General features: G+C 38.4%; 1 protein-coding gene across 5 annotated transcripts in view; it reads left to right on the forward strand.

Annotated features, from left to right (window-relative positions):
• The window catches only part of TBX15 (T-box transcription factor 15), a 121465-nt gene that overhangs the window by 41448 nt on the left and 60807 nt on the right, over window positions 1–19210 (forward strand). For all 5 annotated transcript variants that reach the window (XM_002810358.4, XM_063727951.1, XM_024233545.3 and 2 more), the window contains exon 2: window positions 15589–15802. In XM_002810358.4, the coding sequence (XP_002810404.4) occupies window positions 15589–15802 (214 nt within the window). The remainder of the gene's footprint in view (window positions 1–15588; window positions 15803–19210) is intronic.

The following is a 19210-nucleotide window of genomic DNA, read 5'->3' on the forward strand; positions in this document are numbered from 1 at the left end:
GCTGCCTCTCAACCTCAGTGCCAGATGCAGACATTGCCTTAGAGGACATGAGGTGGAGGGATTTCTTCTGAGATACAGGGACCACTGCCTAAGAGCACGTCCCCAGTGAGGGGATTGGACTGCAAGTCCCACAACAGCAGACTTGCTGTGCAGACTTTTGGCACACATAAGGAGAAAGAACCTGGTGAGCTTGGGGTTCCTGTGCCACTAATGTCTTCCTGGGAGACAGGGGAAAAGAGAACCAGAGTAAAAGCAGCAAGGCCAAAGGAAAAGCCACGTTTTCATTCACTCAAAAATAATTTATAATTCACCACTTTCCCCAAGTAAGTAGGTGAATATGGATTATAATTTATTCAACTTATATATACGTGTATGTGTGGTTAAAATAAAGATCAATGGAAAATAGGGAATCATACAGAGAAAGCAAGATGGTCTCACGTGGCCATTTTAATACTCATTACTACATAGAGAAACACAATCCCTTCCTCTTCACAATAAAGATAAAAATATATTTTTATTAAGATGCACCATTAGTATTCTGTGTCATATTCTTTTGAATCTTTTTCATTGTAAATATCTGGCTGAGGGAAAATGCATTTTGTTACAGCAGAATAGAGCTTGGAAAGATGGATGTTTATTACACTTGAAGAAAATCTATCAAACCAGTGTAGTCCTTAAGGCCTTTTAAAGTCATAGATTCCTTTGAGAATCTCATAAATCCCATGCATCCTTGCCCCAGAAAAGCACACAAGCTTTTGCAAATTTAACTTATCATTTTAGGTGACTTGTAAACCTCCAAAGCCTGTCCATTGACTTTAGGTTAATAACCTCTTCATTTAAATAATTAGAAGTCAATATTTTATATAATAAATTTTTTCTTTATAAAAATATTCATCTCAAACTATGACTATAGTTAAAATGTACAAGTATAGCAAGTGTCATATAAAATATTCTGATATCTATGAAATTTCCTAGCCTATAGCATTCGTATTTTAAACTTGTACTCATTGCACCTTCACTTATAGTTTTACTCTAGTCTTATTTTTTTTAAAGATACTATATATTGTATACTTTATTGTAATTTGCATTTGATAACACTTGTGTAGTACTTGGTATAAAGAGGGAAATCTGCCTTCACTCATAAATCAGTGTTGATTATATGTAGAATATGTATATAAAGTAATACTTTAATATATACAATAGCTCATACACCATCAATAAGACCTCATCCTCCAGACTTGTAAATTCTTGGAAAAAATTACTTCCACATGTTCCTAAAAGTACTTAAAGATTTTTGACTGGTTGGTGGTCCATTGACTCTGAATATCTGACCTGTCAAAATGCCATCTTTAAACTCCAGTGATGCATAGAGGCTTGGAATTAGCCAGGGTTGAATTTATTACAGAACAAAGAGAGGTGATGATTAACACACCCATCTGAACAGTAGGGGGGGAAAATAATCCTTGAATGGATTAGATGCCATGATCCTAAAACCACATTCTCTGAGTGTTGGGTTCTTGCCCAGGAATGGGAGAGGCCAAACATTGATGCCTTTTAAATGACAGGGTGTCTCCATGGAACTCTGGTTAGGGACAGTGGGGTAGAGAGTTTGGGGTCAATTGAGAAAAAGCCTTTCTTTCTCCTGTGACCTATCAGATTGAGGACCTAGACCTGCTCTGTGTGCAGTAACCCTCAAAACTTACAGCCCACTTGATTAGTGTTATACAATTATCAGTCTGCGTGTCTGGGTGGAGATTAATGTGAATGTGTAAATAAATGGACTTAATTTTTAACCACTAACCAGAGTTAACTTACAATTTTGGGGGGACTGTAGTATGCTGCTTTAAAGACTGGAATAAATACTGCCAAAAAGATGAAATGAATTCTTATACACTGTCCCACTTAGTTGTGAAATAGACAGCCTCTCTCAATTCACTGGCAATATCTGGTAGGTTCTGAACACTCCCAGGCTATGTTTTCAGGGAAATTTATCTTTGTAAGAATAGTCCATGAACAGAGTACTAAACCCATTTTCTGATTGACTTTCCTATTCTCCTCTCTTTCCCCTGCTATGTATTGCAAGCTTTATAAAAAGTATGGATTTTTAAACAGCATTGTGTAATAGCATTGATGGAGATTGGCTGAGAAGAGGCCTCCAACAGAAGGACACCATCCTAAGAAGGAAACAGGTCATCAGAGGAAAGTCATTTTGACCCCCATTCCCTGGGAGGAGGAGTGCTCGAATCGCAAGCCCAGGTGCTCAGGAAATCTCCTGTCACTGTGAGATGGGCTGGAACATGGTGCCATGTCCAAGCTTCTAAATACAGTTCAGGCTGGGTCATCATGACAGATGCTGAACTGGCACCGCTGTGGGAATTGAAGTGGGAACTCTGACAGTGCTTAAATGCCATGGCCCTTGGGCTCAAAGTCTTCCTAGGCAGGGACAGGGAGAGGCAGGGCAGAGTCTTGTGGGGAGGAGGATAGGAGCAACTTTGGCAAGGAAATCCTGCTGTCTCGGCGACACTGCCACTCTTTCAGAAGGCAACAGACACTCAACAACACACCAGCTATTTTGGAAGCTGTCAGTTTCTGAATTGCTGACACACTTGAAGGACACTGTCTCTTCAAGGGTCATTCTGACCCTTCAAGGTAGGTAGGCCTGGGGAGAAACAGAGGCTTGTTGAAGCCAAGATGTTGACCATGGAATGAGTGGAATTAAGTGACATGGTGAGGATGACTCAAGGAGTCGGGAATGGAGTTAAGAATAACATGTTCACTTTGCGATTCTCAAATCAGCCTTCTACACAGAAGACAGTGTAAGGCAATTCCTTATCTCACCCCACCCTCCTTTTCTTGGCCATCATAAAAAATCCACCCTGGGGTTAGCATCCTTTGATGACTCATTCCCTTTTGGGAAGAGCTTTAGAGGGAAAAGAAAGACAGGAGAGACTTGGGAGGAAGACTTTTCCTGGAGGGTCTGGGAACTTGGGATGTAAGGGTGGGATTCTAAGTTTTGCAAGCATCTTAATCTGGGTTCGTTGAGTTGTAAATATAAAGACACTCAATGATTTCACTCTCAATGATTGCCTTGTGCCCCAAAAGTGAACTTCTTTCTGCCATCAAAGCATTTGATTTTAGGGTTTCTGAAGGTGGTGTGGGATGGTGTATGAGGTGAAGTTTTGAAATGGGAGAGACTTGGGTCCATTTGTTCTCTCTAATACTTCTGAGTGGGTAGCACTGAGCATGTTCCCTTGTATAAGTCTCAAGATAGGGTTAAAATACCTACCTTTCAGGCCTCCTGCTCATGCTCCCTGGGAGCCTCACCTAGATACTAGATTTTTTTCTGCCTCCTCAGTGTGTTTTCCTTATCCTGAGCCAGGTGAGTGTTTCTGACAAGGCTGTCCATCTGGAGTCAGGGCTTCCTGCAGCTTCCAAGCTCTGCCCTGTCCTTTCCACCTCTCATGGAACAATGCCTTTGGGCAGCTTTTTCAGCCTCAGTTGCTATCTCTGCTTCTCTGTTCAAGGTGAGAGTTTGCTCCCTGGCCCATTTTCCTTACTGAAAACCCAATATACCTCTTTTCTTAGTGATCTACCCTTTTCTTTCTTCTTTTAGACCTCATCACTTTCCTTCTCAGATATTGTGCCAGCCATTATGGACCAAGAGAGCATCACTCAAGCAGACCCACTCAAAAGCAGGCTTCCTTACATGGCATTTTCATTGTTTCTTCTGCTTTTCCCTCTTTCTGCCTTTCCACCATTTCTCCTAACACCATTCAGTTTTGATAGTTTTGCCCTAGGCCCTGAAATATTTTCTTCATCATGTGATCTTTTCCCACTCTATATTTTACATTTTCTTTAGTGAGGTTTGCATTTATTCATTTGAAATTCTTCTTTCTGCCTCTCTGATAGGGACAGGGAAGTGACTTGGAAAAGACTTAACGCATATGGTCATTTTCTGTTCCAAATGATGGAAGTAATTTATATTAAGTATATTCCTGTTGTGCGCCAGGGGCTTCACTGAGACACATGGTATCCACTATCTCCATTTTAGATGAAGAAATTGGCTCAGAAAGGTTAAGTAGCTTTCCCAGTCATAATCTGGGTCTGTGGAATTCTTTTTTTTCTTTTGATTAATTAATTAATTAATTAATTTATTATTATACTTTAGGTTTTAGGGTACATGTGCGCAATGTGCAGGTTAGTTACATATGTATACATGTGCCATGCTGGTGCGCTGCACCCACTAACTCGTCATCTAGCATTAGGTATATCTCCCAATGCTCTCTCTCCCCCCTCCCCCCACCCCACAACAGTCCCCAGAGTGTGATGTGTTTACACTTCCTGTGTCCATGTGTTCTCATTGTTCAATTCCCACCTATGAGTGAGAATATGCGGTGTTTAGTTTTTTGTTCTTGCGATGTGGAATTCTAAAGGAGGTTTGTAATCTTTTGCCTTACTTCTCAGCAACTCTGGAAACCCCACTTCACTGCAGACAACAGAGACACTGGATGTGTAGGGGACCTGCTGAGCACAGCAGTCATTCTGTTCCTGAGGGAGGAGGATATCTCTGTCTCACTACCTCTCCCTTAGCATTACTAGCTCTAGCATTTGTAGAACTTGATCTTTTCCACATTTTATCCTCATGACTGTAAGCACCTTCTCTTTTTAGGTTAATGTGGAGGAGAGTTAGTATCTGAATATTTTCTAGGTGTTTGAATGACTGCTTCTCACAGAAGTGACTGAACCCTTTGAACTCAGTTGAAACCCCTGAAAGATTTCGGGTCAGACCTCGCCAATCAGTTTGACATAGCTCATAGTCATGCAAGGAAAAGCTGGTAGGATTCCAACAGTTCAGGTTATGATGTCAGGAGGTGACCCTGGGACTTAATAGGGATTTCATTGGGAACATGTCATGCAATTAAGACACCTCATTACTAGGGATATATTTGTCTCCTGGAAGAAGATGAGAAGAATAGCATTCAAGATTCTTCATCTGGCTCCAGCCTACCCTCCCAGATCTTCTCTGGCTATATCTCTTCTCTTACTTTGCTAAACCTACAGCATTTCATTCATTAATTCATTCAACAAAAACATTTTATTGAGTGCATAATAGGTTCCAGACACTGTTCCAGGTGCTGAGGATACAAGAGGAATAACACAGATGTGGTCAGGATGACATAGATTGCTGCTCTCTAAATACATTTGGTAGATTTTATTGCCACGCCTCTGCCAGAAAATTCCCTTTTCCTAGAAGACCCCTCTCTTCCTTCCCCATTTCTGCCTTTGCATCTCACAGACATATCTTCATTAGGCCCAGAAAAAATCCCTGGACTTGGAGAGATTTCTCTTACCTCTAAACTCCCATAGGATTTTGTTGCTATTTCTCTTAGATAATAGTATCTGAAAATTAGCATTCATATGTCTGGATCTTTTTTGTTGATAAAGTATTAATGCAAATACACATACACAGGCACCTTGTTAATAGTTCATAAAAGTTTCACAAAGTAGATACAAATGATATTCTCATTTTACAAATGATAAAACAAAGGCTTAAGAAGTTAAGTGACTTGCTTAAGGTTAGATGGTTGGAAAGAGGAGAGATGAGCTCAAGAACTCAGTCTTTTGGATCCTAAACCCCAGCATGCTGTGTGCTATGGTGGATTTTGACTATTCTACTTTTATTAGACTTATTTATGGACCTATCCTCACTCCCTAAATGATTGTATAAGCTCCTGAGGACATGGATCATCTCTTATTCAGTTTTGTGCCCCTAATAACACCTAGTACATTGCCAGGCCCAGCCTAGAAAATGAATATTATTTGCTGAACAAATGAATGATTGACTGAATGGATGAATTTTGATTACTGGAGGAGAGGTTGTTACATTGTTGTCAGCCATGTTATATTTACTAAATGGGTTGTTTTTCTATGTTTGCATGGTGAGTTGGGTAGATTTTAAACTTGGAATAGTTGGTGGTCTCCTGGGATCATTTGAAGGGCATTCCTGGCTGTGCTCAAATGTTTATCCTACTTACATCTTTGAAACTGCCATCTCCAGAGGCACTCTCTCCAGAAGTCATAGTTAAATTACACTTGATGTTTAGAAATTGGCTTCTTAGTTCTTCCCCTTTAGTGCATCATCATGAATTTGTTTATTTATTGGTGCTCAGTGGGAACATTCTAACAAGGTATAAAGCAAATGCTTGTAAGGCCTTTGGAGAAAGGCCCACTTTTCACATCACAGAAATTAAAAGACCACGATGACAGATATATAATGGTGCTATGACGGTGGCTGATGTCGGAGGTGGTGGTGGGAGGTTGGAAGTAGTGGTTGCAAAGAGCAAATAAACATTGACTTGGGGATGAGATAATGTATCGCTTCACCCAGGAAAAATGCCAAGAGCCTTAGGATGGGGCCTGTGTTGATAGCTGCTCACCTGAAATTGGTAAATCTTGAAGACCACCCATTTTATCAGAATGAACTTTTGAATGACCTTTGGTGCAAGAGGTACTTAGGTTGAACATTTCCATGTGGCTTGTGGCCAATTTTTGATTATTCCATTTATGCACTGTCTGTGTGTTCACCAGGAATATTTTCTAACCCAAAAGTTGGTCTCATAAATATTAATTTTGTGGGAAGAATAAAATAAAATATTTGAAATTTGAAATTAGGACTGTTTTAGAAAAGTCGGAACCCATATTTGTCCTTTATTTATTTATTTTTGTTTTTCTGATACGCTTGGTCATTGGCGTAGAATCTTATATGTTAATTTGACACTTTACTGTTTACGCAGTGTTTTCATATACATTATTATCAGCTGAATTCTCTTCAAACGTGCATATCCACTTAGGACCATCAAAAACTTTTGGGTCCTGCACTGTAACTTGAGTTAAGCCTAAATAAACCAAATTCTGCACAAGTAGGGCCCACTTCAATTGCCTTCTGTCTTTCAATGCTTCCATTAAAAATTTCTCAAAGCCCAAACATCTTCCAAGTGCCCTGTAATGTTTTGCTTAATGGTCTAGGCTAAAGCAAAAGGGTGATTTGACATTGACAGTGATCTTCAGTGTCTGTCACATTTGGATCTTCTACCTAGGTTGGATTGGGGATAGGAAGTGAAATATAGCAAAAGAGGCCTTTTATACTTGCACTTACTAAATAATGTTAAGTTGATGAAGAGAGCTAAAATATTCCTGAATATAACTGCCCTTGTACTGACAGGGGAAAATTCCCATCAGATCTTCGTTTGAATTTTCCCTTCTCAAAAAACCGACAGTTTTAATTTCCATAGCGCTACCTTCTGATTGAGCAGCCTGAGCATTAACTCTGCATTTCTGAGTTCAGAGTAGGATATGCACAACTCTGCAGTTCTAGTTCTGAAAAATGAGCAAAAGAGTATAGTGAAAAAAGCATCAACTCTAGTATCAGACTAATTCAATTCCCACTCTGACACCTCCCATTTATATAATGTGAGACAAGCCGTTTATTCATGTCATGCCTCAGGTTTCTTATATATAAAATGGCAGCAATAATGCCTACTTTAAAGGTTTCTGTGAAAATTGTATGAGATAATAACGTGTACAAAGTGCCTAATACAGTACTTCCTACTTCTCTTCCTTTTTTTCATTTCCAGCTTCAAAGCACGCTGGATCACTAGAGGTTGAAACTTTTGCATATTGTTCTAGGCTAAAGCAAAGTTTTTTATAATTTCATCTTTTACTTGAAATTTCAACTTTAAACAATTTTAACTTTTATTTTAGATCTAGGGGATACCTGTGCAGGTTTGTCACATGGGAATATTGCGTGATGCTGAGGTTTAGGGTACGAATCCCATCACCCAGGTAGTGAGCACAGTACCCCATAGGTACTTTTTCAACCCATGCCTCCCTCTTCCACCATCTAGCAGTCTTCAGTGTCTGTTGTTCCTGTATTTGTGTCCAAGTGTGCTAAATGTTTAGCTCTCACTTATAAAAGAACATAAGATATTTGGTTTTCTGTTCCTGTTTTTTTTTTTTTTTTTTGAGACTAGATCTCATTCTGTTGCCTAGGCTGGAGTACGGTGATGCCATCACAGCTCACTGCAGCCTCGACCTTCCCAGGCTCAGGTGATCCTCCCATCTCAGTCTTCCAAGTAGCTAGGACTACAGGCACGTGCCATCATGCCTGGCTAATTTTTGGATTTTTAGTAGGGATAGGGCTTTGCCATGTTGCCCAGGCTGGTCTCAAACTCCTGGGCTCAAGCGATCTGCCTGCGTCAGCTTTCCAAAGTGCTAAGATTACAGGAATGAGCCACTAGGCCTGGCCTGCTCCTGCATTAATTCACTTAGGATTATGTCCTCCAGCTGCATCCAGGTTGCTGCAAAGGACATGATTTCATTCTTTTTTATGGTCGCGTAGTATGCCATGGTATATATGTACCACATTTTCTTTATCCAATCTACTATTGATAGGCACCTGGGTTGATGCCATGTCTTTGCTATTTTGAATAGTACAGCAATGAACATACAAATGCATGTGTCTTTTTGGTTAAATGCCTAATATACAGAATCTATACGGAATGTAAACAAATCAATAAGCAAAAAACAACCCCATTAAAAATGGACAAAGGACGTGAACAGACACTTCTCAAAAGAAGACAAACAAGTGGACAATAAACAGGAAAAAACCCTGAGCATCACTAATCAACAGAGAAATGCAAACCAAAATCACAGTGAGGTACTATCTCGCACCAGTCAGAATGGCTATTATTAAAAAGAGAAAAAAACAAGTGCTAGCAAGGCTGTGGAGAAAAGGGAATACTTATACACTGTTGGTGGGAATGCAAATTAATCCAGCCATTGTGGAGAGCAATCTGAAGCCTTTTCAAATAACTTAAAAAAGAGGTTGAACCTTTAATGGCATTGAGCCTTTGTCTGCTCAGCAAGAAACAGATATAAAAAATTACTACTACCACTTCTTTGCAAAGACTCTCTCAAAGGCTTTGATCTCAGGATGACTTTGGGTCCTTGCTGTGGTTCTATGTATCGCTGAGAGAGGGGCTGCTTGTTAAGTGGAGAGTGCTGTAGGCAGCTGGTGAGGTATGATGTGCCCTTAGTCTCCTTAATTGGCTTATTGGCATGGGAATTGCAGGCTTCAGGTTACTCCCTTTTCCCAAATAGAACTTGGAGGGCATGGAGAGCTCAGAGACACCGTTCCATTACTAAAGCCATTTAACAGGCTCATTTGAGTGTTTGCTATCATCATAATTTTAGTTTAATCCATCCCGGGTTATAGTTCATTCCCTTGAAGCTCTGGACTGAGTATCAAATTTGGGCTCAGTTCGTACTCAGGTCAGTGCCAAATGCTCTTCTTCTGCCATATTTAGAGTTACTCTATGAAAAATTTCATCACCAGCATTCTCTAAGCTACTCGATAAAATCTGGTAGCCCACAACCAATTTCCACTGCAGAGGTCCTCTGGAAATAGGAACTTACTTGCTCCTGGTATAGAGAGGGCTGCCTGGGTTTTAAGATTCTGGTGTTTGCCCTTCTGTGAATGGGAGCCCTGAGATAGTCATGAGAGTTTTGGTTTTAGAGACTTTGGGATTTATGAACTAGATCAAGAAGTGGCTGTCCTACCAATATCAGATAGGAAACACCATTCAATGTGGTTGTGTACCAGTATTTGGCAGAAAAGAAAGTAAGATGAATTTTCTATCATCCAGGTTGGGTTTTTCTCCTTTAATTGTTTCAAACTATTTTCTTCCTTGTGGAAAATATGACAGCTCAGCTCCAGTCTTACAGAAGTAACACTGTGCATCTAATCTCAGAGCATTCTACATCTCTTATCTGACTCTACAGTCAGCTTACACATTTCACATAGAAACCAGGCTATCTTGTATCATTCATTACAGTTTAATACTCAAAGCATTAAACTGAGCTTATGGAATTCATAGTCTGGATAGAAGACAGAACTATCACTACCTGCATGTAAAAGAAAACTTTAGCATGTGGATGATAAAGTCTAAACTCCATATCCTGGCACCCAAGATCTTCGGCCATAAATTTTTGTTTGTTCCCTGATGTCCCAAGAGTTTAGAAGAGTGACTGGCACATATTAAATGTTCAATATGTAGTCATTTAGTTGAGTTGAACCTGACCTTCCACCTTCATCATTTATCTTACTTCTCCTCTCCCTTTACATAATCTAAACTCTGACATACCAGTTTGTTTGTAATTCTCTAAAACTCCAAATCCTTAATCACTGTTATTCCCACTACCTGAAATTCTTTCTCTATCATTTTGTTGTTTGTTGGTTTCAAACTTCTATTTCAAGACCATATTCAAATATTACCTCATAAAGTCTTCTCAATCCTCATATCATTGACTTGCTTCCACTTCAAAGCTCCTCAATAATTTTCCCCACCTCTGCGGGCGTATCTGTCACAGTCAGCCTTCCTTAACAGTTTCTATGTCCTTTCTACCAAATTGTGAGCTCCTTCAGAGCAAGAACCTGTTTTATTTGTCTTGGTCCATTAATATATAACCTAGTCAAGGCAAAGTAGAAATATTTGGTGACATAAAAATTGAATTAAATGTAGTCTTCTGTGCTGGAAATCCGTAGGCAGTAGCATGGATGTAACCTAGACTCTGGCATCAATAATGTATAAAATGGAGATAATAATAATAACAACTCTAAGGCTTGCCTGTACTAAGTGATGTTATGCATGTACAGTCTTGGCAGAGTGCCTGACAAATAGTAAGAGCTCAATAATGTTGACCATTAACTCTTTGTGTTAGTTCTTGTGAGCTTATATTCATCTCCCTGTCCCAAGTCAATAATATTATTATCAGTAGAACCATTACACTATGCTTTATCATAAATATTTAACTTTTTTTAGCAGAAAGATATCTTATACCCCCATGCCCCATGGTAAAGATAAGGAAACTTAGGCCAAGTGAACCAAAGAAACTTTTAAAGATCCCACTGCTGATCCGTAGCAGAGCCACAGGAGTAAATGTGCTTTGTTCACTGCAGTAACGAATAATTCCTCAAAATTAACTGTTAAGTGGAGATGCCAAGACTGTAAAATATGCTTTTAAAATGTCTAATTTTGATATTAAGTTTTTATTAGACTAAAAGTGTATGCAATTTAGGCATTTTCTATGTATGGTAACCAAATAAACCTATTGTAGTTGTTTGCTTTTGTTAGACTTGGTGGTCTCTGAGCTGTACTACTAATCCACCCATTAGACATTCAAGTTAAAAGGGACCTTATACACTTCTAATTAAATGTGCATGTGCTGTGCCGGAAAGATTAAGGAAATTGGGGACCAGGATAGTCATGTGACTTTGCCAAGATCAAACATATTTAAGCCACCTTAGTTGTGAGGATGGTTAAAATAGTTGAGGGGTGTTACAGAGTTGCCAGCTGTTTTGGCTGGGTTGAACCTAGTATGCTTTTGGGGAGATCTGACCATTGGATCAGGATGGAGAAGACCTGCATTCTAGTACATGTTAGTTTTCAATTTCTCTTGTTTCAATGTCCTTGTCCACAAAACAGACATACAAATACAAGCTATGTCTATCTTATCAATGGGAAGACAATATTAGGTAATGTGTAAAATATAAATTAAAAGTTCTTTTATTATTATTATTGCTAGAGTGAGAATTGAACATACTCTAAGCTAAACTCCACTTTCTGTGGGAACTTAGTGTTACAGTATTCATTTTATCAAAGTGAAATAGGTCAGAGATAGAAAGTAAAATGATGGTTAAAATCTCTTTTTAAAGGATTTTTTTGGGGGGATGAAAATAGATATGTTGCTTTGGCCCTGTGAGTCACAAAATGTTCTCTAGTGACTTGTAACTGGCTCAGTGCAGGTTACTTAAGTTTTCTCCTTTAGCTGCCTTGGTTACATGTAACATTTTATGTTCCTGATTTACTTAAACTTCTTCTGTTGAAATACTATTCTGACAGTATCTGATAGCCAAGAAGTCCTGCATCATTCATATGAGTTCCTAATGGCTATTTTTTGAGGACAGGAAGTCACAAATTGCCAAGAATAAATGAACTTGAAAACACAGAGGTGTTTTTTGATCTTTAAGGGACTGACTGATTATATTTCTAAATGGATGATCTGATTTGATTAAAATAACCAGCTGTGTGTTTCTTTCATGACTTAGATAACTTTATTATACATCCTAATTAATAGCTAAAAATTTTGATCTGGTTAGCCAAAATATTTTCTATAACTATGATTTAGAAATGTATTTTACAAAAGATTAAATTTTGTTTTTACCTAGGCTGTTAATCTTGACTCTGAGATTACTATTTTCAGGATTTTGTAGGGTTGCTTACCCCACAGGTGGCCCTAACCCTTCTAGAAGCTTTTTAAAAAGAGCCTCTATAAAAGTAACAGTAACTTTATTTCAAGATTATAATATTTAAGAAACAATTGAGAATAGAAGATTGCATATGCATTCATGTTATTGAACATGTGGGCTGTTGCTTACATTCTTTATATAAAAGTCACTGGATCCTGTTTTGTGAGAGAGTGAAAATCTAGAAGTTCAGGGTATTTCCAGTTAAATAAATGTCTTTGAAAATCGTCTTCATGGACAAATACTGCCTATGCCTCCACAGACTTGCCCATTTCCTTTCTAGTAACCATGGGTTCCCCGGAGTGTTCTAGCCTTGTTGGATCTCTTTCTCTTCTGGACTTCTAAGAGACATCTGAGACAGCATGTAATGGTGTGGAAAACTGTGTGGCAGTTATTTGTGTTGCTCTCTGATTATTTTTGAATGCTTCTAGTCTCCACTGTACTGTACTTGAAGATAGGTCCCATTGTGTACTTTGTTATTTCCCAGAATCTAGCACAGTGCTGGGCACATAGTAAGCACTCAATAAACACATAATTAATCAACACTAACTGGGAAATTTCTTAAGGTCTTGGATTCTGTTTCTAATTATCTGCATGGTACTTCATCTAAGGCCGTATGCTGATAGGTGCTTATTGATTGATTTGATTGAAACTATAAACCCTTATAGAATACCCACTCAATTATTTAACTCCTATGGTAATGTGAATCTGAGCCCCCGGTCTTTTCCCTTATTTAACTTGTCTTGTTCAAAGAGTTTTAAATTTGATGTTTCTAATTGAGGTTACCTGGGTTAGCACTTGCACTGGGAAGGATTCTTACATTCAGGTCATTAGAGGTGGAATCCTTAAGTTCATTGTTTCTCATTGCACATTGAGGACCTAGGCCCCCCTGTGGTTAAATGGCTTGTCTAAGGTTATTCATTAATTCATTTGGTGTTACATTTTGAGTCCCTGTTTTGTTCCAGATGACATACTGAGTTAAGGGTAGGGTCTCTTATTTCATAATTCTCTAACCGTAGTCCCAATTCCAATCTCAACCTCAATTTAGCTACCATTAATACTTATCTCTTAGTGTAGTGATACCTTTCCTTCCCTTTCCCACTTCCTAAACATACATTGGAGAAATCATATGTCCAAAATTTATTCTGGGTCCTACTTAAGGTGTCTGTTTCCAATTTTTTGTAATTGTGGCACTTTATGGTGGATTTCATAACTTTTTGCTTCCAAAGGCAGGACAATAATATTTTTTAAAAATCTTTTTTTGAGGAGTTTTTTTGAAAAATTTACAGTATTCATGGTAAGTGAGGAGCTCTTAAAATATCCCAGACACAAAATAGGATTTGGGAATCCATATCTCAGGGGACATGAATTAGTGTGTTTGGCTGAGTGTGTGATGATATAATGGCTCTGCTACTGAAAGGCATATAGAATCAGGCTAGGATATAGATTTGTCACTCAGCAACAGCTGTCATCTTAGATAAGTAGTTCTACTTTTCAGTGCTTGGAGAAGACCAAAAATAGCTGCTGCTTAGTCCTAGGTATAAAATTATGTGCTTAGACATGTAAAACCTAGTTATAAAACTTTATAGCTTATTTTTTTGTGGGTGGGGGCAGAGGGGGAGGAAGAATGAAGATAGTGACTACAGTAGTGATTATGGGTAAACTGAAGTTTTTGGTCAGAAACTTCCCCTTTATTTAGAAGTTTGGTTTGGTTCTTTAACAACCTGAATATCTTCACAAGTGACAGGTGAGGAATTGGGGAGATGGAGAGAAATGACACTTTTTCCCCTGTGGGCACTTTATTCCCTGTGGCTTTGACACAGCTGTTAGATATTCTTGCCAGAGATGCTGCCTGGGGTTGCAAGAGAAAAATGTCAGTGACAAAAGGAAAGAAAAGTAAAGGAACAATGGGATGTATCTTTCACAGGGCTGCAAACCTGCTGCAGGTAAGTGAGGTTGGCAGCAGCATGATTGGGCATTCTGTCCCATTCTTTTTCCATCTTACTAGTGCCAAGGATTGATGCTCAGGGAGCTCTGACCCTTGACACCATTGACAAGTCACTTGTCAGAGTACAAAACTTGTTTCCAGCCTTTACTCATGTATATATTTAACTCCAAGGAAAGCAATCAGAATTCTAGATGTTAAGGGTGGGTTAGAGAAATGGATTCTTAGGCTTGACTTGCAGCATCATTTGACCTAAGAAAATTATACTAGATAATATGAATTTGAAAAATTTTAGGACATACAATTCTTGGCATTAAGCTCCTAAAGGTAAATATTTAAAATTCCAGAAAATCTTCCCTGGTAAATCTGGCTCTAGCCTTCTCCATCAGTCAGCTTCCCCTGTCCCCCAGCCCCACTTGTCTTCACGAGTACAGAAGACACAGGAAAGGACCATCTGGCCCAGCATGCCAACTTTTTATTTGGTTGCTCTCAATCCCACCTTCCTGTTTGGATCACCCCTCCCCTCTGCCCATACTTCAGAAACCAATCAAGGTGTCTCCTGAACTCATTTATTCCCTTTGTTTCAACTGCCTTTTTGGGTAACTTTTTCCATATGCTTACATCCTTGACTCACAACAGAGGTTTTTTTCCCATCCAAAATGGGCTGATTAGACTCTTAGGAAAAACCATTTACTCAAATATATGACAAAGTACTTCTAAAGATCCCAAGCAGCTTTTCATTACTTTTGATAGCCATGGCTTATGTAAGTAGAGGAAAAATTTCTGTGTTTAAAAATAACTGACAGGCAGTGATGCTGAGTGGTATGGAATTGAAGAACATAATGTTAGCACTGAATCTTTACTCGCATAAATGAAATAGTCTAATCTAGGTTTGGACCTATAATTTATAATTATTTTAGCTTAATTTGGCATTTATTTTGTTGCCCCAGTTTGGCCTCATTCCCTTCAACATGGTGACATTAGTACTATTTATATTGCCTGTTGTGGACCAATTTTCTTCAGCTGTTGCTAAAACTTACTAAAATGCCAGATGTCATGTTGGAAACACGAAACCTGAAAGAAGGTCATAAATCACAAAAACAAACCATAAAAAATAATAAAATACCCTGAGTGCTGTGCTCTGGAGCTTCCCAGCTTTAAGTCTCCTTTTGTTTACCCCTCTCCCCACTTCATTGCATTTCCCACCCCCATCTTTTAGGGTCAGGAGTGAGGGGAGCTCAGCAGTTTCTCACCTAAGGCTTGATTGTTTATTTTGCAGATTCTGAGCAGAGCACCGGTTCAGATTCTGAGGTCCTCACTGAGCGGACTTCCTGCTCCTTCAGCACTCACACTGACCTGGCCTCTGGTGCTGCAGGCCCTGTGCCTGCTGCCATGTCTTCCATGGAGGAGATTCAGGTGGAGCTGCAATGTGCTGACCTCTGGAAGCGGTTCCATGATATTGGAACTGAAATGATCATCACCAAAGCAGGCAGGTAAGGACAAATTCCTTTGAGTGGCCAGATTCAAAGAATTTGCAGAAGTAGGAGCCATTACATTCTTCCATTCTTATTTATTTGTGATGGCACCAATAAAACCAAAGCAGCTTGCACTCACTTTTCTGCATTTGTACATCTTGGTAAAGTGGTTCTGTTGTGTTTGTTGTGACTGTATTATTTTCCTCCAAGGGCCAATCAAATGTAAATCATGTAAATCACAAACATTTTCCACCTACAAATGTACTTCAGCTAATATTGAAAGTCCATGGGATCTTAAAAGCCAAAATATATATTTCCAAAGCAAGTGTTTACTTCACCATTAAATACTTTCAAGAAGTTTGCTTCCCAAATAACAATTTGCATCTTCTAAAGTATTTAAAACAACAATGCTTTTGTAATAATTTTTAAAAAAGAATTGGCTTGGTACATATTCTGAGCCTGTTGATGTCCATTGTGTTTTATCATTGACTTGAAATTATTACACAACTTTATTGGTGACCTATGGAATTTCTTGCAAAACTGTTTTTCTAGGATTGCAAAGTTTTAAAAACACGGCTTCTCTTGATATAGACACTTTTAGTTAAGCTACTCCTTTATTGGTATGTTTCAGCTTTCCATAGTTAAGTATCTATTTTGTGCTGGACACTCAACATACATCTTTGAAACTTACAGGAATCCTATGAGGTTGGACATAATCATCCCATATATGGATTAGGATGCAGAAGATAAAAGACACTAATTAGCTTGGCTGAGGCACATGGGTACTAAGAGGCAGCTCCAGAATTCTGCATAAATCTGTGTGGCTCTAAAATAGTGGTCTCAATTCTGAACTGTTAAGAAATGGTTGTAGTTCTTGCCCCTTGGATTCAAAATGAAATGATTCAGATAAAATTAAATTTGGGCCGGGCACGGTGGCTCACGCCTGTGATCCCAGCACTTTGGGAGGCCGAGGTGGGTGGATCACCTAAGGTCAGGAGTTCGAGACAAGCCTGGCCAACATGGCAAAACCCTGTCTCTTTTAAAGTTACAAAAATTACCTGGATGTGGTGATGGGCACCTGTAATCCCTGCCACTTGGGAGGCTGAGGCAAGAGAATCACTTGAAGCTGGGAGGCGGAGGTTGCAGTGAGCCGAGATCGTGCCGTTGCACTCCACCCTGGGTGAGAGAGCAAGACTCTGTCTCAAAAATAAATAAATAAATAAATAAATAAATAAATAAATAAATAAATTTGGACTAAGCTTTTCAGCATATAGGAATAGTTCATTGAAATTAAGCAAAACAATTATGCTACTTTTGTGTTTTCAAAGCCAGTGTACATAATCTCACATGTCATGGGGAACAAAAATCCCATCTTACTGATTGTGAGCTGTTTTCAAGAACATAGCCATTTAAAGTAAAATAATATTTTGATTGGGTCCAGTTTATCTATGTGTATATAAGGAAACCTCCCAAAACAATAAGATATGACAAAAACATGAAGTTAAAATAAAGCTGAAATTTTGTTTATTTTCTTTCTTTTCTGGAGCTCTCTTCCTTCTCTCAATAGTGAATAAAACTATTAAAGGCTTCCTAGGGGGAGAAGATGGGCTGGATAACTGTGTTCAACATCATCTCTTTTTCATTGCTTGGGTCTCAGTGTACTTCTGTTCCACATTTTGGGGTGTAAAGGCTTGGAAGAAAACAAAGTAACTCAAGGAAATTTTTTAAAAGTTTTTGGTAGAAGAGTTGGTTTGGAGAGAGAAGAAATATTATGGGTTTTTTTGTCTATAAGATTTTCTGGTATTCTTTTTGGGTTTTTACTTTATTACTCTTGGGTCTGTGTATTCCAGTCATGTTTGTTCCTGATATCACTCCCTTATTCCCTGTGCTTTAGTGAATTGAGTTCATTTGAGCATCTCCTTGACAACCCTCTTGTGACTCATTTTGTAATTCTTCTGCAGTGTTTTCATTTCCATATCTCTGTTTTCACAAATTCACCTTAATATCTGGATACTCTACATATTCCCCAAGGCAGACACTAGTTTGTTCTTTAGTAATAATTGAAATCCTTTGTTTAAGTTTAGAAACTACATTAATTGGTTCTGTATTCAGTTGTCTCAACTGTTGTTACTACATCTAATTCTTCTCAGGTAATTCTGAAACAACTCAGAATCATACAAATAAGTCTTTCTCTTCTGTGAATTTTCTTCATTCCTTCTCATGCTCCTGGTTAATTTCTTGCTTCTCACTCATTTTTCTTGCTATGCAGTATTGTCAGTATTCTTTTCCATTTTAATTCCAATCTCCATCTTCTTAGTTATGTTAGTTATATATGGCTTTCTCTCCTTTTTCTCACTTAGATGATCTTAGTCACCATCTACCTCCTCCCACACCCCAAACTGTAATCCTATTGATTCAGAGCTGCTGAAGTCTATAGAGCCCTCAGTCTTTGAGTGTACCAACCCAACCTGCATAATCAGCACCATGGACAGAGGTGCTTGAGAGGATTAATGGGGTTAGAAGACAAAAGAACTGGCCTAAATTTAGCCATAAAATTAAAACCAAGCACATCTCCTTTTGTAAAACATGAAAAGTTAACTTTTCTTTAGACTGTTGTGACTTCACTTGATATTCTATGCTAAAATGTGACAAAAAGAAAAAAAGGCTTGCAAAAGTTTTTAAGAAGAGAATTCAAAGGTAGTCACAGAATTTTAAATCAAGGGGGCACTGTAGAGATTATCTAGTCGATTTCCTTTGTTTTATAGGTGATGGGGTTAAATGATTTATCCAAAGTCACATAGTTCATTCATTTTAGAAGTTGGGTACTGGAAAGGGATGGGTAGCTTCTCCATTAAAGGTCATATAACGGTTCCAGAAAAAACAGCTATTGAATTAAAAACATCTAACACCTTTTTTTGTAAAGGTATGAAGAAAAGAAATCTCTCTCTTTCATGTAATACAGGCTTTCTAGGTGACTGGGGGAAACCATATTTTCTTATCTCAGGTAGTAAGTGAGAGGACTTTTGCCCCATCTCTGGCAAGATGACCTCCAAACATTTACATATACAAGGAAGCTATAAATCAGTGTTATTAAGAAGGGAATTACTTATCTGTATTTAAATGTGTAGATAAAGGTTCCCAAATTTTTGGAATTAATTAATGCAAATTAAAGTGCCCAACCTATAGTGAATGTTAGATTTAGTCAATATGACTATCCCATCATCAAATTTCATTAGCCCACCATAAGACAAAAGTATGAGGCTTTAAATAAAAATCGTGAGGTGGGGGAGAAATTTTTAAATGATATACCCTAGAAGCTTCTGAAGAGTAATAAGGTGAGAAAGATGAAATAGTTATGCATTAATTTTGTAACTATATAAGAATTAGCCACCATCTCTATTAAAGGACTGTGATCCTTCTTGTGCT

Source organism: Pongo abelii, chromosome 1 (genome assembly GCF_028885655.2).
Source record: "Pongo abelii isolate AG06213 chromosome 1, NHGRI_mPonAbe1-v2.0_pri, whole genome shotgun sequence".
NCBI classification, from domain to species: Eukaryota; Metazoa; Chordata; class Mammalia; order Primates; family Hominidae; genus Pongo; species Pongo abelii.